This window comes from Protopterus annectens, chromosome 5.part0 (genome assembly GCF_019279795.1).
Source record: "Protopterus annectens isolate FY-2018-M chromosome 5.part0, PAN1.0, whole genome shotgun sequence".
Classification (NCBI taxonomy): domain Eukaryota; kingdom Metazoa; phylum Chordata; order Ceratodontiformes; family Protopteridae; genus Protopterus; species Protopterus annectens.
Genome location: NC_056735.1, coordinates 214,400,835 through 214,428,386, shown reverse-complemented (window position 1 = coordinate 214,428,386; position 27,552 = coordinate 214,400,835). Strand labels below are relative to the sequence as shown.

At 38.4% G+C, this 27,552-nt stretch overlaps 1 protein-coding gene across 1 annotated transcript in view; it reads right to left on the bottom strand.

The window, feature by feature from the left end:
* NOX4 (NADPH oxidase 4) overlaps positions 1-27,552 on the bottom strand; it is a 1,166,454-nt gene that overhangs the window by 315,045 nt on the left and 823,857 nt on the right. Inside the window, exon 18 of the mRNA XM_044071824.1 lies at positions 8,041-8,101. Coding sequence (XP_043927759.1) covers positions 8,041-8,101 — 61 coding nt within the window. The remainder of the gene's footprint in view (positions 1-8,040; positions 8,102-27,552) is intronic.

Sequence of the window (27,552 nt, the reverse complement as noted above, 5' to 3'; positions counted from 1 at the left end):
AAACAAATATAAACATAAAAATAAAAATGAGGTGACCTCATTTAGCAAACAAATTATAAGCAAGTCACCAGTAAATTATGATATGAAATACAAATATGTGGGGGAAAGTCAACATCTGGTAAAGTGATGCCAATCTATGTATAAACACTTGATCATGTTTTTTTTTATACACTGCAATAAGGTAAACGTTTTTGTAATATGACAGTAACAATAATGAATTGTGCTAAACTGAAAACTATTGATATAAATATAAAAATAATAATAAATAAATATAAAAAGGATTTGCTGTTATTTACTAGCTACATAAGGCCTTTAAGCAAGATAGTTATGCTTATGAGGGTATGATAGTAAGGCATCTAGTGGCATAAACAAAAAGAAAGGTGAGCAGATGTCTTCCAGTGAAACTGAACTCTTGACTCGTGTTTATTAGAGACTTCTTCAGAATACAAACACATGTTGTACAACCATTTAAACAGTCTTATAAGCTATGTGATAAGTAATGTGACCAAGAAATAATGTGACTAAACACTTAAAGGTGCGTACCAAATAAAATATACAAAAACATAAAAATAGGTACCAAGAAAAAAAGTCTGGGTGGCCCTCATTTTTAAAACACAATTAATAAATATGCCAGCATTTAAACTCAGAGATAATCTGGAATTCAATTTGAAACTGAGACAGCAACTCCCTGTATTCTATCATATTTTCCCAATTTCCACCTCATACTGGATAAGGAACTTGATCTAGTATGAAACATATGAACTTTTGGAAACTGGTACATTGTTGTGCATGCATTCTGTGGACATTGGTTGAATACCGGTTTTTGTACTGTAATTATGCTGATAATTGCTTTGTCTTTGTGGATGTTCTGTTTTCCACACATAAAAACTATCACAGGATACACAGCAATATAAACCACCCATTTTTTTCCACAATTATAATGTCCTACACAACCAATGGTCCTTTTATATTCTGCTAAAAATATATCAGTTGTGTCTTTGATAAATCCACATTGGCTGCAACAGCCACACTTAGTCATTTTTCTAACACTATCTGATTTAACTGCTTCTGGAAAAAAATAACCAACATGGAGTGAGTGACAAGGAATTTCATCATTCAGCATTTCCTGCACTGAGCAACTTGGATCTCTTAGATATTTTAAATATAAGCCATTCATTCATATGCTGCTTCATCTTGGACAGTTAGTACTATTGATATAAACTATGCCTATGTAGTCCACAATGACTTAGCTCTTATATACTCTGAACAGCAAAGATAAGTCACCATGAAAAGAATGCAAAGCTAAAGCCCTAAATCCATCACTACATGCTTCTTCCTGCAATCTACAAATTGTCCTGATTTTTATCTTTCACTATTATCCAAATCTGCATATATTTCCTTTTGGATCTCTTTCAGATAAATGAATGCTTAAAATGAAAATACTGAAAATACTGAGACCAAAACGCAATAAAGACATCAACAACAAATGTTTTTACATGGGGAAGCCCCATACACCACCTCAACCCCCCTGTAACTTATGCATACCAGCTATGAGATCTCATTGCAGCTTGGAAAAGGGCAAAATCCCAATTCCTGCTGTACAGCAATCTCACACAACAACTTAGAGCAACCACTCAGTATTGTGTTCTTTCAATATTCTGGTCTCAGTGTTTTGAGTCTTACTATTTTGAGCATTTGATGATTTCAAATAGACCCTTCCTCTTTAGGGGGATCTTAAATTTAAAGATAGTCAGAATGGTTTTCATTTGTTCATCTGTCGTTGGTACCTCAGAAATCAATTGTTTGTTAGTTAAAAAAGAATGATTTATTGAGACTGCTATACACTGTTTTGATGAGTGTTTCCATTCTGAAGTGTTAGGTGACTCTGTAGCTGCTATACAGGAATATTGGGAGTGTGGTATATAGGGCAGACTTGCCACTACGAAAAAAATATTTTTACATTTGTGACATTATACCACAGGTTGTCCAGCTGATTCACCAAGTTCTAATTGCTGAAGTGATTTTCAGCTGATTGGTTTTCAATGGTACATAGTGGAACTAGTTTATGTACTTTTTAGAACAGAGCTACATATGAAACAATTAGTTCATAGATGTCGACTCAGTATATTCAACAATATGACCCATATTCTATCGTCATTATTAGATGCATCGATATAGTGGCATCCAAGCATAAATTGATGGTGATATCTTGCTGAGTAGCCATGACTTGTAACAACCCAAATATAAATCTGTTGTTATTGTTGATGGTCACATGTTCCTGATTAGCCACTATTTGAATGAACGTTACCTCCATGCTTGTATTTTTATACTGGTTAAAGCTGCACAACTGCATTATACAATATCAATTTTTATGCAAGGATGCATGCCTTCAGATGCTTACATTTGCAACATTTGCAATACATCTTGTACTTTCTCATAATATATTACGGGACCTAATGTCTACTCTGTAATCTCACAGTGTCACATACCTGACACCAATAAAAAAGAAAGAACTCAGAATTAACTCTGGCACGATGTTCTGACAGAGACTACAAATTAAAACAGACAAACCTGTGCTACTATCTGCAGTGTTTCTGCTTGTGCTGAAATACTAAGAATTTCCAAATTAAACTGCAGATATTTTATCAGTTCTCACAAGTGAGATCACAAAACACTGAAATCTCTTAAACATGAACCACATTCAGAAAGAAAGTATTTTGCAAGGAGGCAACTCCAGCTGCACTACTTAACATTTTTCAGTGGCACCCTGAATCTCTACTGTGTACATATGCAAACTGTGAGACAGCTGCTTCTCATTGAAAAGAGAAATCCCTGGCATGATGGAAACTCACTCATGATGCAACATCTGGTTTCCAAACATTTGTACCTGCACGTAAACAGTGACAATCATATATGTGCTACATAAAAGTCTATCATCCTCATTTTTACTTTGGAATGAACAATCTAAGAAGGTTCTCCATCTGTAATATGTGACAGGGTATGGTGGAATAATGAAACATCAGAGTAAACAAGGGAAAAACAAAATCTTCTGAGTGAAACCCTTCTATACCCTAGTATGACATCTAAGTAAGATGACAAAATGTTGGTAGTCAATCAGTGGTTAAGGCATAGTGTCAATGATAGAAAATTTAGCGTGTGTCATTCTGGAGTTCATATGTTCATAGGTGTCTACTACGCTAATGACCACAAGGGCATTTTTTTTAAGCCTAGCCATGCATCCCAAGCCTCTGACAAGTTCTGGTACTTTTGATAAGTCTAAGCAGGGGCTTGGGAGATGAAGCATTTACAAGCAGGGTCTAGAGAGAATAACCATTTACAGGTTACATGCGTCTATTTGAGACACAGATGCCAAGCCAGGGTTGAATTTCCTGTTTCCCATCCAACTGTCCAAGTTACACTTGAATTGGGATAGGGAGGAACTCTGCTTCACATGGATGGGGAGCCTGTTTCAGAGAAGGAGTAGTCTCCGGGATACAGTTCTGTCTCTTACCAGGCCCTTTTTATATCACAAGCAAGGTTTAAGTCTTTAGAATGGGTAATTTGGGTGCTGTTTCTATTATAGTTATGCAGGTGGTCCATCATGGTGGGGTCTGACAATGCCTTGCATGTCAGACATAGATCCCCACTCAACACCCTATAGGAGACAGAATGCAGGTATAGAGAGCTTTGAGGCAGTCTGTATAGGACATGTTACTTATGGCCTGTACTCTTTTAGTGAAGAACCTCTGTTGATGTTCCAATTATTAGATGTGCCTGGTTAGATACATACCAAAGGGGGCACTGTACTCAATGATGAGTCTGTTGGAGATCAAATACAGTGGAACAATGACCTCCTTGGACCAAGGTGCCATACCTGGGTCTATATCACTTTATCAAAGTGATAGTTCAGTGAACGGCATTTCATTAGAAACTGGGATACAAAATACATCTTAAGTTTACAATATTGGGACAGGATTTTGCTGTATAATAGATTCCTGGACAATATTCTAATTTTATGGAAAGGGGATGAAAATGAGGCTCGGGATTTTGTTGAGTACTTAAAAAATACAACTGATTTTCTAAGGTTCACTAGAATGTGGAAACCTAATCACATTGATTACTTGGATATACATTTAACCAAGAGCAATGAACTTGAGGGATTATTGGAAAGATCTGTCTTTAGGAAACAGACCTTTTCCAGCACTCTATTACACTATAGAAGTTGTCACCCTCAACATCAAAAGAGAAGTGTTATCAACGGTCAGATGGTAAAAATATCAAGACTTACCAGTGGCGATTAAGTGTTTAGAAAAGAAATGTTCAATGTGATAAGTTTATTTCTGGAGAGAGGGTACCCCCTCAAGTTATTAATTAAGATTAAGAAGGAAGTCATGGTGAAAAGAACATCTTCATCTCATCCCATTCTAAGGGTAACGGGTATGGTAGAGGTTAAGGACACAGAAAACAATAAATCTAATGTGTTGGTTTCACGTTACAACCAACAAATGCAAGAGATGATGACTGTCATTCAAAGATGCTGGGATTTATGCTTGTGTTACCAACAGTAAGGTTACTCTGAAATGTCCAGGAAGATGCAATTGTAATTCCATGATTTTCATATATGTGGCAACATGCATCTCCTGTCCTGGATTTTACATAGGAAAAAACCACACGAAAACTAAGGGACAGGAATGGGGAACATCTAAGAGCAATGAAAAATAAGGACATACATAATGTTCTATATGTCCAAAGCATCAAGTGCTCCAATTTTAAAAAGTTTATTTCTTTCATCATAGACAGGGTACTACCCAAAGAGAGGGGTGGTGATGCAAAAACAATGGTAGAAGCTAAAGAGTCCAGGTGGCAACTACAATTGAATGCTACAGTTACACCTGGACTGAATGATCATGTATCAAGTTAAGCCATTTTTAAGTTAAAATCAAATCAGATTTTATAGTTCTAGCTCACTGTTTGACTATTACAATAAAATCACATATCTGAAAACATTGTGATAACTAGTTTTTCTAATCTGGGGTTTTAAAGTAATGTTTCACTGTTTACTGAATCTGGAAGATTTTTAATGTTTAACAATAATTTTTAACATGAAAATCTAAGTCTTCAGTTCACCAAAGACAAGTAATTTGTTATAAATATAAAAGGCTTTATATTGTTTTACCAGCTGTTTTTTTATTTTTTGTCCATTGTTTATTGAACGAAAAAATATGTGGACCTTTTAGATTGAATTAACTTGAAATAACACAAAAGGATTGACTGGTTGTCTTTTCTACATATTTTACTATATAATTGAAATGAAATCATTGTTTAAATGACTCTGAAGAAGCCTGATGGTTTACAAGGCCAGAGTGCTTGGTTATTTAAGTATTTTATGAAGGTATAATAAACAGTTCTTGTTTTTTTATTTCTGGCTGCAGTATTTTTTGTTATTTTTTATTTCATTAGAAATGCCAATCATCGAATTCCACTCACTCCCCCGCTACTTATATATACGCACTCCAAGATTACACTATAGTGGGGAAAGGCCAAATTTCCTGATCCTCACTGTACCGCGATCTCAGTATGATCCTTTCGACGAATGGCATGTTTGATGTAAGTGAACTGAAAATGCCATTCACTGAACTGATTTTTCACTGAAGTTATATAGACCAGCCATAACTTTGGTTATAAGTTGCACAACATAGAATGATTTCCTCACTACTGTAGACCCATGATGGTTAAAGGCTAGATTACTGTCTATGTGTGTCTCTGATTTCCCTGACTACTAGGTCAACTCTTAGGGGTATATTTTCAATATGGTAGTTACCAAGGGTGGATGACTTCCCAAAGGAGACTATTATGCATTTCTTGGCATTTAGTTTAAGTTCATGGCTCTGGCACAAGTTATTTGTCTGTATCAGCCTGTTTTCAGGAAAACATTAGTGTTGGTGGGGGATTCTATGACTGCCCCTAATTTGCAATCATCTGCACATTTAGTCAGCCTGAGTCCCTTGACATTGGCCTTGACTTCAGTGAAATAAATGCCAAAAATGAGAGGTCTCTAGACTGATGCCTGAAGGACTATGCTCCTGACTGGTCTCTTTGTAGAGGTGTACTCCCCAATTCTAACTTCCTGGGTCATGTCCTGGCTATCCACTGGCAGACATAAGGGTTTATACCTAACATATTGAGTTTGTCAACAATGCCCAAGTGAGGTTGTGTGTCCAATGCATCATCAGGTCAAGGTAGGCAGTGTAAACCATTTTTTCTTCATCCATTGCTTTGGTGACCTTCTCAAAGAAGTCCACCAAGTTGAGTAGGCATGACCTGTCTTTGGTAAAATCAGAGTGGGATGGCTCCAGTGTTTCGAGGTTTCCCATGTCATTATCGATCATTTCCATGATAGTTCTTTGCATGGCTTTGCATATGAGACTAGTGAGACTTATAGATCTGCAGATGGCCCACCTTTGTGCCGTGGAATGATTGTTTCTGTTCTCCATTTATGAGACACAAAACCTGTTTGGAGTAAGATGTGCAGGCAACCATAATACTTCCCACCCAAGGACTCTACCCTTCTCTTTTTGAAGAGTACAGGTACAATACAGGAAATTATTTACTTTCATTGTGCGTTTTTAAGTTGAAAGAAAGAAAGCATGAATGGATAAAAGAAAGAAAAGACATGAAAATAAAATACAAAAAAAGTGTTGCTGAATCATAAAAATAACACTAAATGCAAACTCCTTAAAGATCTAAGGATCATGGTGAACAACAATTTAAACTTTGACCAGTATGCCATTGTATATCTGCCCAAGTCAGATAACCACAATATTTATCCTGTCCAATTGGAAAATGGCATTCTTAGTCTCTCCAATATACAGTTACTGCACCATTATATACCTTATTATGTTGATAGTAAAGTGAAAAGAGTGTTGCATTTGTAGCCTTTAAATAAGCCACTTGAAACAACATGAAAATGTGTAATTCCTGACTAGAAAATATAAAGGGATAGAAGTTGTGAACTGTTCACAATAGTTCAGGAACTTTATTATATTCTGTTTCTTAGTTGCTGTTAAGGGGTGATGTGTCTGCTCTATAAAGCAATGCTTTTTATGGTTCTCTGTGATATTCTATAACTAGAATGCAGTACTGAAGGGGATAACACTACAGTTGGGAGCTTAACACTAATAATAGTACATGATGTCAGATCCATTAACAATGAATTCCAGGATGATTATAATAAGTCAGTTATTCATTTATTTTAAAAACAGTCTTGAAAGGGATTACCTACAATTTATCTATGGCCAGTTTATAAGGTTGTGACTGACCAAAACTGCTGGTTAATGTAAGCTTGCTCATATGCAGTTTTGATGAGATACAGGCATTGTGGGATCACTGTCTGTGTGACTCTGATGGGAATCTTCTCCTTTACCCACCGTTATTTGACTATGGAGTTGATATAAACAAATAAGTGGGGGACTGGGTGAATGCTTGCCTGACTCTAGTGCAAAAATTCTCATTTCAGCAGTGCAAGAAATTTAAATGTGATGGCAGTTTGTCATAAATTGATTGCATTGACAAAGCCATTTCAAATGAAGCAATGGTAGCCATTCTGTAACAAATGAGCTGTTATATTAAAAAGGTGGGTGCTGGTCATTTCTTAGAAGGACTATATAAATAGTTAAACAGATATATAAATGACATATAAACACACACACACACACACACACACACACACACACATATATATGTATAGGAAGCTGAAAAAAATACACATGGTTTATCACAATCAAGCTTACCAAAGGTCATTCATAAGCTTAACATTTAAACCTGCTTCCCCATGAAAATATCAACAGAACAAAATAAAGTTCTTACTTAAGGCAATAACATTTGAACTTTCTGTCATTTCAGTTTATTATACAGACATTAAAAACAAGGTACAGTTAAAACACTGTCTATGATTTTCATACTTAAAAGTGAGGACATACTGACAACATACTTAAAGATGGCAAAACTGATCTCCACAATCATCAAAGTAGAACTGCTTACCTGTCCAGTCTCCTATCACCTTCAGATGGATTCCAAAGGTTGCTTTATTACTGGTTGGGCACTATAACATAAAATAATGGGCATATCAATTGCCACTGTCTGTGGATCATCACTTATAGCTCACATATTACTTTTAAACTGATGCAGATATCAAAAGAAATGGTGAGAAAAAGAATATATAATCTGTAAATGGTTTTGCGAAATTAGTGACCAAAATTTCAAGATACAACTCTGAGAAAAAAAAACAAAGAAACAGAAAACTCCTTCATATCCTGCATTCATTAAGGCTTGAAAGTCTTGTTAGAATTGGAAGATGAGCTTTCCAAACCAAATTAACTGTGACTCAATTACGATTCTTGAAAGACAAACTAGAAGCTAACAACATCTGCAATAAGAGCTCTGATTCTCAGTGTGGTGAACATCTGCATGCAGTCTGCAAAGCTGTTCTTATGAGTATTGCAATTGCTTACATTACGAATACTGCAAGAATCAATCATATGCAGTAATCATTTACTGGAGAGGTATAGAAAACATTCTAAATATATATATATATATATATATATATATATATATATATATATATATATATATATACATGTTATCTGACCAGGGTACTAACCTGTTGCGCTTTTCCTAGCTGCTAAGTATAGCAGTGATTATGAGTAAGCTTATATAACTTGAGGTTTATCCTAGCACTTTGGGTTTGATTCCCTCAGTGTTGGCTTCTACATTAGGTGACTTTAAGCAAGCCTCTTATTTAGGCAGGGCTTCCATTTTGCCCCTAAAAAAGGGATGCAGCTGCAAAAAGGCATACAAGATGCATTTGTCCTTGTCAAAAGATTTGCAAACATCCAAGCAGTTGCACAGACACACACACACTATATATATATATATATATATATATATATATATATATATATATATATATATGGGTGTACTTCTAAACATCAAAGTACACAAATTTTGAAAGGCTAGCAATCAATCCCAAAAGACAGAAAGCCAAAACAATGAAAGAACAAAACACTTTGTGCTAATTATATATACCAGTTCTGAGATCACTCTACAGTGGGGAAAGTGCAAATTTCCTGATCCCCATGGGACACAATCTTGTAAGGCATTTAATACCAGCAGAAGCAATCACATGAGCTTCAATCACTTCTGCCAGTGTTACACATGTTCAGGATTATGAATGTTTGATTATATCTTTTCATATATGGCTCCCTACTGAAATGTTGCATCTCAGAACGATGAGCACCGAACAGCAAAATAAAAAGAACAAAAATCCAGAGAACAGTGAATCTCAAAAATCTCTCTTCTCCTTAAAATGTATTTTTGCACAGAGGGAAAGCTCCCCTGCACCCTTCACACCCACCAAACTTATCTATAAACCAACAACAAGATCATCATACCTCAGAGAAAAGTGAATATTGTGAGAAGTAGCATGTCCAACTTGGCATACTTAAGTCTGTTAAGTTTATTATTTCAGCCATTCAGTCTCTATATTTCAGTACTTGCCCTAGCAGGTCCTCACATTTCAAATGGTTACCTATCTATTTATCTATCTATCTATCTATCTATCTATTTATATATTTATTTAATAGATAGATATGTATATACACATTTCCCCTGCATTTTGTCAAATGTACATTTGATAGACAAACACAAGTGGTAGCAGACCATGTGAACATTCAGACAGTAAAATACTGGACATCTCAAAGATATGTTTTGTCAAGACAAGTAAGAGGGGGTTTGGAAGGGGATGAGATTGTGTGTGTTTGTGTTTGATTGTTAGTGTTAGGTTAAGGGTTAGGTAAGAGCATAAGTGTGTGTGTTTTGTAGTGATAGTGTAATAGGAAGTTTTTTTTTAAATAAGTTGCAGCGTTCATGTTGGGGTTGTGAACAGTGTTAGGGTTACTGTTAGCACCCATTACTAAGGTGGGCAGAGGGTTAAACTCCTCAGAACTATGAACATTAAAGTACTCAAACCAATGAGTTTGAAATTAATATAAACAAACATACTTAAAAAATTAAATAAAAAAAAAAAACATTAAAACAGTTGTTTTTGTTGGGGGGGGGCAAACCACCCCACTCCCCCCACAACCTCTGTTACTTCTACATACACTAACTCTGAGAGCACACTATGGATAGTATTAAAGAACAACACTTAAAACTGTTGGACTTTACAACTCCTTTAATAAGGCCCATACATTCTGAGCACCAGAAAATGTTTGTTTTTAAATATATTTTCCTTTCACTTTAATTAATAAAGCATATTTCGTTTAACTCTTACAGCAGACTCCCATTCTGTACAACACAGTTATTGATTATGTAGGTACGTGAGCATAACAGCCTTGAAATCAGGATCACAAATCATACTGCTTCAGCCATGCAAAATAACACTCCATTTTTAAAATGGTGGATATACCTTAGAACGCTTTACAATTCATAATATCTGGGAAAATGTGAGCCTGCAATCAACTGGTGTCTTAAGACTTTGTCAGAGCCAAAGCTGGAGGCTACAGTGCTGTGGCTGAAGCTGAAATAGATACAGACACCATGAGAATGCTAAGTGCCCAAGGGAGTGGGTACAGTCATAGTATGAAACTAAGTATTAATTCTTACATGGTAGTAATTGACAGGGCAGAGTATCAGTGCACAAGAACATCCCTAAATGAAAACATGGGTATGGATGACTGACTTAGTCATAGGCATGAACAGTATAGAATATACTTTAGTGGCACAGAGTTAGAGAATTTATTAGCTTGAAATGACAGAAGCAAAGTAGGCCAAAAAAAGTCTGTTTACAGTGGTCATAGATGCACACAGAAGTACTTATAAATCCTAACTGGATGCCATACATTGAAAGCAAAAGTTAATGGCTTTGAAAAAAAGAAGAGTTGAAACAACCTGTGGATAACAGAACCAAATATGGAGAACATGAAATGTGAGAAGAAAGTGGCCATTTCTGGAGGAAAATGAAATCAACAAGGCCCTGGAATGCTGAAAGGATGTAGAATTACAATTGTGAAGTAGCTGATATTGGTTGCAGCAAAATGTAGATGATGTACTAATGATGCATTTGAGCAATAAGAATGTATTCACTTGTATGAAAGTGCAAACAGCAGTATAAGAAATTACTGATTGCTATGTTTCATCCAAGGAAAAAATCCAAAGAATTCTAGCATACTGTCATCTGTGAAAGATGCAATGAGGGGTTAAGACAAGCTGAGGAAGTCCAAAGTAGCATGACAGAGAGTGCACTGAGCATGCAAAGACTTGAGGGATAATGAAAACATAACAATTCAGGAGGAGGAGTGGGACTTGCTGGGAAGATGAAGGTGAGGCATGTACCAGGGAATGAGTAAAGGAACCAGGGTCTTTTATAGGTTATAGGTTGGTACTGGGCTATCTGCCCGAAGGCATATATTAGCCCAGCCAGGTTGTGCAGTATTCACTGCCCCTTTAGTAGTTCCCTAGACCCTTGTACTAGCAGCTAGTACCCTTGGCCCTATCTAGTAGTGCTGTTGTTGTGATCCCCAGTGTGAACTTTCTGTTACCTATCCACTCATCAAGGTTCCTCTTGAAGAGGGATAGTGAGGGACTCTGTCTTATGTAGATCGGGACCCTGTTCCATAGTAAGGGAAGTCTCTGCGAAGAGAATCTATCCCTCCAGCATGTTCTATTCATTGTTGTGTTGAGGTTTATATCCCTAGAGCGTGTAGCTCGAGTAGATTTGGTTTTGCTAAGATGGAGCATGTTCAACAATTCTGGGTTGGACATGGCTCTGTACATTAGACAGAGATCGCCTCTGAGAAAGCGGTATGCAACAGAGAACAGTCTTAGCTTTTTCAATCATGCTGCATAGGGCAACTGTTTGAGGCAAGTAATCCTCTTGGTTAGGTACCTCTGAGGTCTCTCCAGCTGCTGGAGATGTCTAGCCAGGTACATTCCAATTGGTGCATTGTACTCAATAATGGGTTTGATGAGGAAAGAGTAGAGGGGCACCATTACATCCCTAGATCTTGATGTGAACCCTTTCGTGATCAGATGGGTCACATAGAAGGATTTTCTTACCACTTTGGCAACATGGTTATCAAAGGAAAGCTGACTATCTACTTGGGTCCCTAGATCCCTTATTTCTTCTTCAGATTTCAGAGAATTACCTCCTATGTTGTAGTTTGCAGGTACTCTGTTTTTCCCAATGGGGATTACTACGCATTGTTTTGCATTTAGGTTGAGACCATGGCTTTGACACCATGCATCAGTCTCATTTAGGCCCTTCTGGAGGATCTCCATGTCGGCCGGAGACTCTATTATAGCACCCAGTTTGCAGTCATCCGCAAACTTAGTCAGCCACAGCCCTTCCGTGCTTGCCTGTACTTCTGAGAACTATATGCCAAACAGGAGGGGCCCCAGGACAGAGCCCTGAGGCACACCACTCGTTTCTGGTCTGGATTCGGACATAGATCCCACTACTCTTACTTTATGGGATCTGTCTGAGAGCCAGTTTCCGATCCATCTTGTGATGTAAGGGTTTATGCCCAGGCTGGTGAGCTTATCAATAATACCTGAATGGGGAATGGTGTCAAATGCTTTAGCTAGGTCAAGGTAAGCTGTGTGTACCTCCTTTCCCTTATCTATAGCCTGAGTAACTGTCTCAAAGAAATCCACCAGGTTCAGGAGGCATGATCGGTCGTAGAAGACAGAGATGGTGTCATTTCTCCACCAACTCTCTAAAGCCAAGAACACTGGTTCAATGGGCCCTGATAATATTGCAGCACTCCTCTTGAATAGCATGAAATGTGACTTGTCAGGCTCACTAGAATGTCTGTTTAACCACAGCCGGCATGCAGGCTTCATGCCAAATGAATTGAAGACTGCGATGGATCTCCCCCTATGCAAAGGGTGGGGTTTTCACAGACACCGGGAGCTACAGACCCATAACTCTGACTACTCTCACATGCAAGGACATGGAAAGAATTATTAAGGATCTGAAAAACTATAACATAGGAAATCTACAGACACTGGACTCTACCAGTTTGTTTTGGTAAAGGTATGTCTACATAATACGGTGGACTTCTTTCAAAAGGTCACTAAAGATAAGGCCAAGGGCAAAACAGCGTACACTGCCTACCTGAACCTGGCCAAGGTGTTCAAAACAATACCTCAGTCGGGCATTGTAGATAAACTTACATTATATATACCCATATGTTACCCAATTGATAGCCAGCTGACTCAATGACAGTACAAAAGAAGTTAGGATCGTGGAGTCTCCTCCATAAAGAGGCCATTCACTAGTGGAGTCCCACAGGGATTGTTGATGAGGCCTCTCCTTTTTAGCATTTACTTCACTAAAGGCAAGTCAAATATTAGAGCATCTGGCTGACCAAGTTTGCAGATGACTGCAAACTAGCTATAATCATTGCATCCCTTACAAACACAGACACCATTTAAGAGGGCCTAACACAGACAAAGTAATGCATGATAGTATCCTTTGGAAAAATGGCTAGCCCCTGGAATTACCACATAGATACACCCCTAAAAGCAGACCCAGTGGTCTGGGATCTGCAAATGCAAGTTGTCAGTAAGCTGACCTTTGACCACCATGTGTCTACTGTGTTGAAAAAATCATTCTACATTGCACAACTCATAAATAAGGGGTATGGCATCCAGGTCCAGTGAGATCACTGGTCCACTGTAATTGGCTTTCGTCAGATCATTCATTCAGTACAGCTCATCCTTTGGCATGTACCTTGCCATGTACCTTACTAGGCACTTGCAACAGCTTCAGAGACTACAGAGGTTCTTCATAAAAAAATATAAGGAGTAGAAAGTTCTACATGGGCAATCTCAAAGCTCTATCCCTGTACTTGATCTCCTATGGGCTGCTGGTTAGAGAGCTATGCTAATCCTACAAGGTGTGCTTTGATCCAGCGCTGATGGATTTGCTCACATCCACAAAACAAACAGTGTCAGACATATCTGTTCTAAGAAACCAAACCTCATTTACAACATAAAATGGACATGTTTGAGGGACAGCTATGTGTCGCAAAGATTACCCCTTCTCATTCATATGAAGCGAAGCTCATCTCTAACCATATTCACATGTAACTTGTGAATGAGGAATCTCAAATTTACCCTGTTTGGCACCTATACACGTAATGGAAGGGGCAGCCTGTGAAATCTTGATGTCTGTCAGCCTATAATATAACTAAAATTCTTTGGGGCATTGACACATCAGCAGTATTTTGGTAAATTTGGTGTAAGCTCGGCTAAGCTTAAAGTGGCTCTTGAGCCCAAAGCATAGTAACCACTTATGAACCTATAGTATCACCTAGAAAGAATTCTAGACATTTTTGTGCTTACAGTGGGATGTTAATAATTTGACAGGAAAAAGAATGATATCAGTCTTAAAAAAGAGATGAGAATAAATCACTTTGAAAAGTCGTCAGGATAATGGTCAGTCAGGCACAATATGAGGAAAAGTTGTACCCCCTCCGGCCCTGACTATGACCACATATTAACTCGGTAATGTACTGGGACAGGAAATTTCAAAATAACATTATGAGTCACTGAGCAATTTGATAAGGGTTGTGAATGTAAGAAAGAGGTTTACAAAGCAGAAGATTCAATTCAGATGGTATAGTGCTGCACCCAAGAAAGTATGCAATGTACATGATAACACTAACAAGAGATTTTAAGAAAAGGTGATGATACTGACTCATATAATATGTGGTTGGTTATTAAAGATGACAGCATATTTGTATGATATGGGATGCCTCAGATGTCTTTATAAAGAGGTCACCAAAACCTGCATTTAAACTGATGTGGAAAAAGTTATACAGAATCACATTGGGAGGCAGTTAGAATTAGAATGTGCAATGATTCTAGAGTTACTTGTGAAGCAGAAATACACTAGAAAAACATATGGGGCAGCAAATATGAAAAAACAGTTGAAATATGTCAAAATGAAAACAATACGAAACAAAAAGATATATGGCCTTAAGCGGTGAGAGTATATGACATCACATTTAGGCTGGGTAGTGATACAGTATATAGTAAAATATATGAGAGACTATTAAAATTAATAATTTATGCTATATAAATATTCGGTACTTACGTATTATCGCAACCAGATTTTCATGCTTGTGAAATTCCCATACTTGAATAGTAACAACTGCATGAAAGAGTGTAAGGTGTGAATCAAAGTCCGCTTTGCATTTCAGAAGCTATAGATTAGCTGCAGCAGCTGAAAAAATACAATAAATCTTGTTCGTGTTTTGCCTGTATTACAGGCTCATACTTTAACTGTCATGGATGCTGCCTTGCTGATGAATGCAGTGTTTGCAGCGTGACAAAGGAATCCTTCACAGAAGGAAAACACAGACACAGGAAATAACATTTTGGTAAAGCAAAACTTTTTAGTATGTGGATTGGGAACTTTCAGCAATTGTTATATACTGTCTTGTAGCAGTCCCAGGACAGACGTGACACATCTGTGATTCCCAAAACTATGTATGACCATTATATGACAGCATTGGCTGACACAAAAATGGAACATTCACTGGGCAGCCTTGCAAGAAGTGACATGCTGCCAGTAAAGAGCATGATGAAGCAATAACAGTATGTTTTGTTGTTTGTTTTGCTAGCATTGTGGAAAATGATCTTTTCTGGTAAAGAAAACACACTGTTTTGCATTTCAACCACTTTCATGACCATATTTCCTGATTGGCAAGCAACCACTATTGCCACGAAAATCTGGTTGCGATAATACGTAAGAACCAAATATTCTTACCTATTTTAAGAAAAAGTGTAAACCTACAGAGTGCTAATCCTTTTTTTTTCTTCAGAAAACTGGTGTAGTAAAAGTACAGTATATCAATTCTTGTTATTCTGTTACAAATAATATTAAGTGATTCACATAACATTGTTTCACTTTATGAGTGCTATATTTCTGATTTACAGCAAGCTATAGGTCAGTGTATTTACATGGCAACAGGTCAGATTGAAAAATAGTTTGTAACAACCTCAAGACAGTGTGTGATGTGTGTGGGTAGCCACTGACCATTTGCGAGTCTAATAAAGAGGCCGTAAATGCAGAATGTCAAGGACAGCATAGTTATAATTCTAAAATACCCCAGTGGTTTGTGAAGAATTGAAGGAAAATGTTTTGTTTTTCGAGCAAGTACTATACAGCAGGCAAATATCCTCAATGTAGAATAGGTTCAACAACCACAAGAGGCTAATGTGTACTGAGTCAAGAAAACTCTGCCTTCACTCACAGCTTATGATCAATTAGCTCTGTGATGAGGAGGTTACTAAAGGACAATAGACAACAACTGGACAGACAGCTGGTGCAAGATATGCTCTCCAGGCAGGGAACCATATACAACAGCCAAATGCCATGTGCTCTTTTAAACTTTCTATAGGAATGCATGGGGAGCAGGGTGATCAGGAAAGCACAGCATTCAGTGACCTGTCAAGCTGTGTACACAGCCAGTGGATAAACATACATGCCTGGTACATTGGCAGCAGGCATGATTACCACAAATACAAAGCCCACGAACTACAATAGCACTTTGTAAATGAACAAATTCCATATAGCATCAAGTGTGCAAATATACAGCAGTCTGAAAAAATACAAGAAACACTTTTGACTGTGACACCAACATATAGATGTCTAGCACAACATAATGCATTAAAAGTAGTGATAACTACCTACTACATCATTGGTTGATAACACCCACAGTAACCCCACACATCAGCTGAACAAGTGTGAAGCTCACAATCACACAGGTGATCAGACAGCTTAAATCCAAATTTGGACTCTGGGAGACAGCCTATGGTTCTTTCTAATAATTCTCAAGAAAACAGGCTAGCTAATTACTCTATGTGCCTTGTTGCGCAAATTGTGAGCAGCAAAGCATAGTGACTGCTTTGCAGTGTGCTGGACTCCCACCACATAAGCATCCAACAGCAACAACCAATGAATGGAAAAAGATGGCAGTGAAGACATTGATATGGGGAATCACAATGTGCATTCATAAGGTAGGTAGGTACAACATTCTTAGGTACAAGCAAGATAGCCATGTCTAATAAAAACATGTAGGTACCATTATAATCTACCCAAACCTCATGAGGTTTAACATGAGGCATGCTTCCAGGTTGGTGCCATGACATAACAGATATAGAACATTTTGAACAATGCATGTTCTGCTACATCGGGAGGCGCAGTGGTACAGCGGTTAACGTTGTCACCTCACAGCAAGTGGTTCATCAATTTGATTCTCGGCTGGGGTGCCTTCTGTGTGGAGTTTGTATGTTCTCCCTGTGTTCACGTGGGTTTCCTCCCACATTCCAAAGACATGCCCTATGCATCTGGAGCATTTCTCCCCAGGCCTCCGCTGAAAACAGACTCTGTGGAACCTAGTCAGACTTTCCCGGTCAACAAATCATAAATAAATAAATAAATACACATTAAAACCACATAGTTCAATCACATATGACTCAGCCACTGTCATCTATAATAACCAGTACCATACATGCAAGACAGTAGTTTGCACACACCACATGTTGTTACTTTAGGGACCCAGAGTTAGCGTATCTGTCACAGACTCATTGTTGTTGACTGGTGAGGTCATGTCATGCAGATGGAGATGTACTGCAACCGAGACCAAAGACAAGATTAAAGATGACACATACATTTGTTTCTACAATAAGTGTCTCACAGGAAGAGCAAGTCTAGGATAATATGCTGCATCCATAGGCAGCTCCTGATGTGTGTCCAGGAGATCAACAGGACTCGGTACAGTACCTGTAATGAGTGTATCTAAAGCCACCTTGTCTCTTTCTCTGATACAGCATGGTTATTACTCATGCACAAAAAATGCACCTGTTAGCTGAGGCTCTACCCATGGTATGCCAGAGTAATGACTCAATCAGCATTTGCCCTGGTCAACATGCAACTGTCACAAATGCCACATGCCAAGGTTGATAAATATCTTGGCTGACATACTATTGCACATCCCAGTTCATGTATGGCTGGCTACTCATGTTTTATGATACACTGATTTGCAAATTCCAATCAAATAACTGAACTAACGTGTTTCATGTACACCCTACATAACAGCTTCAATATTTCCTTGGGCATCAACATCAGAATTGCTGGACAGAGAGTTCACATGCAGCCCAGCAGGGCACCCCCTTTTCCACAGCATTGTGCATGACCCTCCAGTGGCCTTCATGTGTACACTGAAGACATCCAAGAGGCATACAAAATAATGTGTGTGTGTCAGTGTCTGTGGCTTGCATAACTATAGCATCATCACAGCTGAGCACACTGACATTGCTTTTCCAGACGCTTCTTTCTATTTGATGACATACTTACCATGCTGTCAGTATTACTCATGTGTTAACATCACTTTAGGCATCAGAAACAGGGCCAAGAATATTTGCAAAACATCATAATAAAATAATAAAAACTATGCACAGTGGTCATGACTAGTTAAGCTACATAAACACTCTTTGTGGCATTAAGCAATCCCAATCCACTTCTCATTCTGATTCTACCACGATGCACACCAGAGGGTCCTGTAATGGCATGCATGTACAGTAAAGTTGCCAATATAGAGGTCTGGAAAACAATAATGGACAATTTATAGAAATTAACATGCATGACATATACCTGTTACCTCACTGCCTGACACATGGGAAGCACTGCACTGAGTGTCTGATATGTTAATATGCGTACATAGGTGTGTCAGATGATCAGAAAGATTCATGAGTGAAACATTACACACAGTTCAGCATTAAAACACAAATAAACTGGTGATGTATTAGAAATGTCAACATCTATTCCAACAACTGGAATAGTCCATTTGTGGCCAAAAACATTAATGAAAACAGATAACAGATTCATAGGTAAGTACCAGGCTAACTACCCTTGCAGGCCAGTTTAAGCCTAGCCAGTTTCCCTTTACTGCTGGAAATAACCTATCCCATTTGGTTACAAATTGGCTTTACCTACCCATCCCATAAATAATTACCCCTAATAAGAATAACTGGGCTCATTCCATTGAAAATTTGAGGGAACATGTGCATGGGATAAAGGGGGGGGGGGGCAGTACTAGAGTAATTTTTCTGTTTCCCATCCATATTTCTAAGTTGTGTGTGAAAATGTACATAGATGAACTTTGTTTTATGTAGATGGGGAGTTTGTTCCACAGCAGCAGCATTATCCTTTGTGAGATATACATGTACCTCCAAACTATTCTGTTGACATTGTTAGATTTCCTAGAATGAGTATTTCTGATGCAATTGGATTTGCTGCTGTGCAGTAAATCCATCAGCAGTGGGTTGGAGGATGCATTGTTTGCCAGAGACAGGTCACTTCTTAGTAGTCTGTGGGATACTGAGTACAGAAATAGGGGTTTGAGTCGGTCCATGTAGGACAAGTTGTTTAGGCCTTGTATCTTTTTTAGTAAGGCATCTCTGTGGGCATTCCAGTTGTTCCATGTGTCTGGACAGATACATGTCAAAGGGAGAATTTAACTCATTGATGGGCTTAATGAGGGCTGAGTGATTAAAACTCTTCTATCATTGAAGGGGTTTGCCCTGGTTGAGCCTCATGGCCTTTCCTACTGTGGCAATGTCTCTTGGCCATCGACATATTCATGTCATCTTATTCATGCCTCTTATTCATGTCATCCAATTTAGCAATGTCATTTCATCGACAGCACTCTCTTTGTATGGCCATGACCAGCATTAATGAAGCTGATGGCATTCTCCTTCAAGTGATGGTCTCTCTGATGACAGCCACCAACATATCCAAGTAGAGCAAGATCATTAAATGCTTCACTGAAAATGGTACCCACCTTGTATCTGAAAGTATCATTCCTCAGTCTTGATACATTTGCAGGCATTCTATAGTAAAAGCAAATATTAATCCCTTAAGGTGATTGTAACTGGTTTCTTTGAGAGGGTCCTTCCGCATAAGTAAACAGCACTACAAGTTGTATGTAGCACTGAATCAGCTATATGCAGACATCTGTACAAAATGTAACACCACAAAATTAGCAGGAAAAACATACCGGCTGTGTTAAACAAGCTAATCAAATGGCAATAGTGCCCCCAAAATTACTTGCTGTAGCTGTATATCAGCAACAGAGTACAGATTGATATTTTGAAACTTGTAGTCATCAAATTACAGGTGATGGATGCCAGAATTTTGAAAATCGACAAAACAAAAGCAATCCACAAAATAAAAAAAAGAACACAAAATGAATTGGTGTCCTTTTGCAATCTGTTTACCAAAACCATACAAAAAAATCTGACATTTTTTCTGAATAGTGGCAGTGTTATGAAATGGGATTTTCTACTTTCTAAGATAACATGAAGGGCTGATGTTAGTGGTAAGGGTAGGGTTAAGTATTATGGTTAGCACATTTGTAAGGATGGTGATATGTATTAATCCTACCCCGTAACAAATGCCCCAAACCTCAACTCCAGTCCTACACCTTAACGTAGAAAAACATTTTCTATAATACTACCACTACACAAGACATTCAGATACACACCACATACAGCAGCACACAATACAACACTAAACTGATGCCCTTATCTAGCCCTTACTCTAACCCACAAACACTAACACAAACTCTCACATCCCCTTATTTCAAAAATGTTTGGGTCCTCTTGCATCATCCTTGCAGTGCTGCCACCCACTGCCTCAAGTCCACAGTGGGACTACTAGCCACTTTGAAGCCTCTGGACTTGCTCTGTCAATCACGGAACCTAAAGGTGCCTTGGGGGTCTCCAACCACCCACATTTCATTGGGGGGAATCTTTTATTATATCCTATCTACTTTCCTCTCCCTTGAGGTGTCCATAGTTGTATCCAAGGTGTGGGTGTGCAACTGGAAAGTCAGAGTGCGTCACCCTGCCTTTGGCAGCAAGCTCAGCCATGCCCACCACACCTCCTCTTTGGCCATGTCTCCTATCATGCAATGTCTCCAGCCAGTTGCTACTCAAACCAAGCTCCTCTGGGCTGTAGTCAGGGCTTTATCCCTTTATGTCAGAGTGGCTTTATTCCAAAACTTTTGGTATATCTAAAAGTTTCAGCATTAAGCTCCCAAACCCACACTGACCTTACCCACATGCAACAATCTTCCTTTTTTCAACAACGGAAACATTCATTGATGTAAACATTTGGTACATCTGTGATGCTATTCACTAATGCTGGAAGTTACTGCAAATAGTATAGATAAATAAATCTTGGTAAAAACCTCTGTTAGAGACAGTTGTTCTGGATCTCTTTGCAGTATGCAAATACTATCACTTTACAAGTCGACACATTAACACATAATGCATGTTCACCAAGGCTCAATTACACAGAAAAATATTTCTGAACAGTAAAGAAATTGTGAGAAATTAAGATATTTTTAGACTTTGCACAGTACTGTTCATATGTTCAGTGTGATGTTGATAGTGCAGATGGATCACATGCTTGTTAATATGTTGCAGGGTAGTCAGGCAGTTTTGGGGACATGGTTGCAGTATGCTGACACATTTCACACACTGCAGAATTTCCATTTCAATTTTGACATTTGAAGGGCTTTGTAGTCATCCTGTTGGACCGTCACAATTTGAGTACAACAGCAGGTGATGCTGACGCAGTACCTACTTTGTAGTTGTTCATCCCATGAATGTATGCCTTGGTTCTCATCAGTACTTGGAAGAGCCAAACTGTCAAACCTTCTGTGACACACTGGAATTTTATTTTCTGAGAGATCACTTCATCAATGACATGAGTAAAGAGGCATCACATGACTTAAAGTGAGTGGAAGGATTTACACTACAGAACAACAGTCACATGTGAACGAGCACTTTATGTTTTATTATTACATTATGCTTTCAGCCATGTCAGTCTGCATTTGTGACCCCTTTTGCTTGATAGCTCTCAACCTGAAGACAATGAAAATAGAAGCTAAGGCCCTTGAAAAGTCGCAGCATTAGGACAAAAATCTGGACATCTAATAAGCATACAATTTGAATACCAAATAACATATAACTCTAACAACGTCTAACAGGAATGTGGGATACTACTCAGAAATACATATTTAAAAAACAGAGAGGGACAAAAACTATGGAAACCTATAAGCACATTATCAAAGAAACAGAGTCAAACATGTACACTTCAATAAACTGTATTGTAAAATTCTACCAATCATAGGATCATAGGAATTTACTAGGCTACCATCCCTGAGGCCCTTACAAGCCTAGCCAAGAATTTAGCCCATGTTCTGATAAGTCAGCACCATTGCCCCTGTCCAGCAAGGACACAGGTGGAATCCCAGGGGTGCATTTTCTGTTAATAACTCAAGAAATAAAAATAAAAAAAGGAGTCACAATGACCGTAAAACCGCCAAACCAACTTTATTCACAGGAAGTATAAAAACGGACTAAGCGCGTTCAGTATATCAAGGGTTCTTCAGAGTCAAACAACATTGGCCTGAATGTTCTATTTATAGAAGTAATTAAATAATTAATTAACCAATCCACCATTGTTCGAATACTAAAGCACTAGTCTCATAAAATACCTAAATGTATACTATTACACATATTGAACCTCATATTAAGAATAAAATTATATTATAAAAATGCATATTTACATGCAACAAAAACATATATCATCACAAATATATATATATATATATATATGTATATATATATATATATATATATATATATATATATATATATATATATAAAATGATGGCACCCTTATTAAATCTTGTTTAAGTATGGGGGCTATGGAAATGCTGTCATTCAATCCTGGTTTGGAATTTGCATTCAATCTCAATTGCCAATTACTTCTATAAATAGAACATTCAGGCCAATGGTGTAGGACTATGAGGAAGCCTTGACATGGTGAAAGTGTTTAGTCCATTTTTCTACTTCCAGTAAATAAAGTTGGTTTGGCAGTTTTACGGTCATTGTGACTCCTTTTTTATTTTTATTTCTCGGGTTATTAGTGATTTTGGCCTCATTGGCCCATTTTTTAATTGCGTATTTTCTGTTCCCCATTCAGTTATCTAGGTTGCGCTTAAAAAGGGTTAATGAGGTATTCCACTTGTTGTGGACAGGGAGTCTATTCCACAGAAGGACGAGTCTTTCGGACACAAATCCGTCCTGCCAACAAGTCCTATTGATGTCACAGACCAGGTTGAGGTCGCGTATGCATGTTACACAAGAGGAGCTTGACTTGCAGATATGCAGCAGTCCCATCAAGATGGGGTCTGAGATTGCTTTGTATCACCTCTGAGGAGTCTGTATGAGACTGAGTTGGGGGACAGGGCCTTTAGCTTATCTATGTAGGGTAGACATTTGAGGCTCTGGATTCTCCTGGTGAGGAACCTCTGTGGTCTCTCCAGCTGCTGTATGTGCTTTGTAAGGTACATGCTGAAAGGGGCATTGGGTCTTATAAGGGAAGAATGCAGGACTGTTATGATCTCCTTGCCCCTGAACTAGATATCCTTATTAATGAGGTAGGCCATGTAGAAAGCCTTCCATACACCGGAAACAATATGGTGGTCAAAAGTCAGTTTGCTATCAACCTGGGTGCCCAAGTCCTCACGACTGATAGCGTGCTTAGGACATTGTTATTAAAGTGATAATTTGTAGGGATGTCATTTTTCCCAAATGTGATGATGATGCATTTTATGTCATTCAGTTTGAGGCCATGTTTCTGGCACCAGTCATTTGTTTAGGTGAGAACCTCTTGGTGGATGTCCACATCACTAATCACTAAGGGAACTGATGAAAGTGCCCAGCTTTCAGTCTTCTGCAAACTTGGTTGGCCATAGCCCACTGGTTTTGGCCTGGACCTCAGATAAGTATATCCCACACAACAGAGGCCACAAGACCGGTCCCTGGGGTACACTGCTCTTTACGGGTCTACTGCTTGAGGTGGCTTCCCCTATTTTGACTAAGTGGGTTCTAGCAGTAAGCCTGTTTGCTCTCCATCTGGTCACATACGGATTGATGCCTAGTTGAGAGATGTTAACTATTATACCCAAGTGGGTAATAGTATCGAAGGCTTTGGCCAGGTCACGGTAGACAAGGCCATTAATGTTTGCTTCTGAAAAAGGGAGATGCAACATGTGTCCTATTTCTTTACATTATTGGTGCCACTAGTATGTTGGCCACATAGCTTCAAAAATCATGTGTGATAAGGGAGATTCAGAAAATTTGTATGAAGGGTTAAATCAACCCTGAAAATAGGGCAATACCACCAAAAATACGTCCATCACATGATGGGGTAAATCAGAAAAATAGGAACATTCTTCCAAAATAGGACACTTGAGAGGTTTGCATTGCTCAGTTACACTGTTGATTGCTGTAAAAATAAAATAATTAGGGCTCTGGGAAAACACACATTTTAATGCTTGTTATTGGATTAGTTATTTTCCTAAAATGGGACCAGGTGTTTTACAAATCACCGTGTGTATCTCAGGTATATATGCTGCCTCAAGATTTGGCACATCTGAATCGATATAAGCACTTTAACAACACCCTGATACCTACTGGGGATGGAACAAAAGTAGCACGTTTCTAATTCAAGTTAACAAACTCACTGTCTGTGGATTCAGAAAGAAACCCACCCTCGTGGTAAGAGATGCAGCCAACAGGGACTCTCTTCTCAGTGAGGGAAAATGCGATATATAGATGTTAGCTGCAATGAAGAAATACCTCTTTATTGGCTAATTGTTATGTTTCTGAATCACCCTTCATTACCATGAGTGCAAATCATCACTTTTCCATGGTAGTCAACATTGCTGGCCCAAGCATCAAATTGGACAGTACACACACACACACACACACAAACACGCACACACACATACACACAAACACACGCACGCACACACACACACACACACACACACATACATACATCTTACCTGTCTCTGAGGTGACAGAATGCCCCTCATGTGCACTACTCTTTTCCCCACCTCTCATACATTAAGAAGGACTACAGTCAGTCAATAATGCAAGATATTAGAGTTTCTTTGTTGGTACGATTCATAAAGTGCAATGTGATGCCAGACCTGTTGCTCTATTAACTTTTTTACACGAGTCCAGGTATTAGTTTAAAAATTCTTACATAGTTTAAAAATTCTCCCTGGTGTTGTCCTGAAGGCTCAACCCATATGGACACCTCCTATCCCTCTTATCTGTCCCTGATTTTATAGACAGCTCCTGCTACTGAGTTATATATGTGCTTTATCCATTCCTTGTAACTCACAGGCAGGTGTAATTGGTGAATACTGCCAGACATTAGAGGTTCATACTTCTTATTATGTTTAAATACCCTCTTATGCAAACTCCTTAGCACAGAGGGTTAAGGAGCTTGTTTTGTTAAGAGTGCAGAGTTTAAATCTTCCCGTCCTTAGTTTTTTTTTTTTTTGTTTTTGTTTTCTAATACTAGAACATATACAGACTACCCATGATGCTAAGTGGTGGAGCACAGAGATAAGTCTCTGCACAAGAGCTAGGCAGAAGTGCTGAGGATACAGAATTTAAGTTTTTGCAGGATCCTTTAACCCATGATAGAAAGAGTGTATTGCCGATATTTAGTGTTTCCCCAGCACCACATCTTTCATACTTCAAATATTTTTTCTAATATATTTTACATGTCTCTAAAGCAAAATATAAAATCAGTATCCCTGTTATCTGGTATCCCTCACCTTTATGCTGCAAAATGATGTTCCAGTATATCTGTAACTGTCTTTAATGTACATTACATACAGACTAGCCTTTCTGTCTAGTTTCCCTGTATTTGTTCATTAGTTTAGATGGAGTGTGGAGGTATGACAGACCCCCCCCCCCGCACACATATACATATGTTCATGCATATACTACACACACATACATACATACACACACACCCTACTATCCCCCCTACTATGACCTCTCATACAGATACACATACGCGTGCGTGCACACACACACACACACACACACACACACACACACACACACACACACATTAGATCACTCATCTGATACATCTGTATACACTTACACATACAGCCACACACATATACACAAACTTCCATCCCTACATTTACACCAAACTCCCTGACACTTATCACTAACATGATCAGATGAAGGTGAGCTCTTGCCTGTGTCCATTAACATGGGAGGCTGAGGTAACTTGTGCAGCCATGTGATTTCCTGAATCACTACCGCAGACACTTCTGGGGGAAACACAAGGATAAATAGAACAGGTCCATTCCCCAAAATGCTTCATTAGCATTTGCAGTAGGCCACAGATGTAGCCCTCTGCAGAACTGCATATCAGAGTGATGTAGCATTGTGGTAGGGTTGTCCCTGAATAAGAGATGTAAGCCTGGTGTACATCTCACGGTAAAGTTTTTGATTTTGGCCCTGAGTGTTTCATCCCCCAGCAGTAGAAACATACAGCATTGACTGTAGCACTAGTTAATAATGAATACATCACGTGAGATTATTTAAGGGTTGTTGCTGAAATGGGTCCATTGGGATCAGTCCTTTTCCCCACTAATCAAACAAATAGATGAAAATAAAAAAGATGCAACTGTAATGATTCACAATACGTGATGTTTGAGATCTACCAATTGCTTTGTGGAAGCAAAATATTGTTATAAGGATTATGGGACATTTTGGAGCTTACACCATAAGAACATCTGGGTGGAATATTGTCAAAGGCCTTGGCCACCTCCACATGTACTGCATGTAATGCAAAACAGTTATCCACTGCTTCTGTGATATTTTCAAAGAAGTGAACGAATTTAAGGAAGCAGGGATCTTCCTTTGAGAATACGGAACTGAGTGTCCAAAGTTAAGTGATTTTCAATTTCTGGACTAATGAGGTGTAAGATAATACATTTCAGAGTTTTACATAGAAGGCTATCAAGAATAATGGGATCATAGTTACTGGGGTCCATAGCTGGGCCACCCTTATCCAATGGTGTTACAATGGCTTTGTTCCAGGCTTCAAGAATGTAACTAGCAGAGAGGTTTAGGTTAAAAACGTTAAGTAGGGATTCAGATAGGCCATATTTGGTATTGATAATCAGTCAACCTGGAATGTTATCAGGGTACTTGGATGAAGAGTTCTTAGCTTTTAAGAGGGCAGAGGAGTTGTCCCATACTAATTACCAGGAATGGCTGGGATTTAGGAATCTGTGCAATGACTATTAATGCAGGTGGAGTAAAACTTGCTCTAAGATTGTCAGGTACCACATTACGAGTTCCTTAAGGAGAGAGGGTCAGTAGGGCAGCATTAGTTTTGGACTAGATCCAAACAATGTTGGCTGTTAGTTCATGATATAATGACATAGTCAGAGAAATATTTGCAGTTATCTGTTGGTTATATTGGCAATTTTAAGTTCATATTCAGCTTTGTGCATCCTAATGTTTCTCTTAAGCTCGTTATTAGCTTGCTTAAGTGTGCTTGTAAGGTACAAAAAT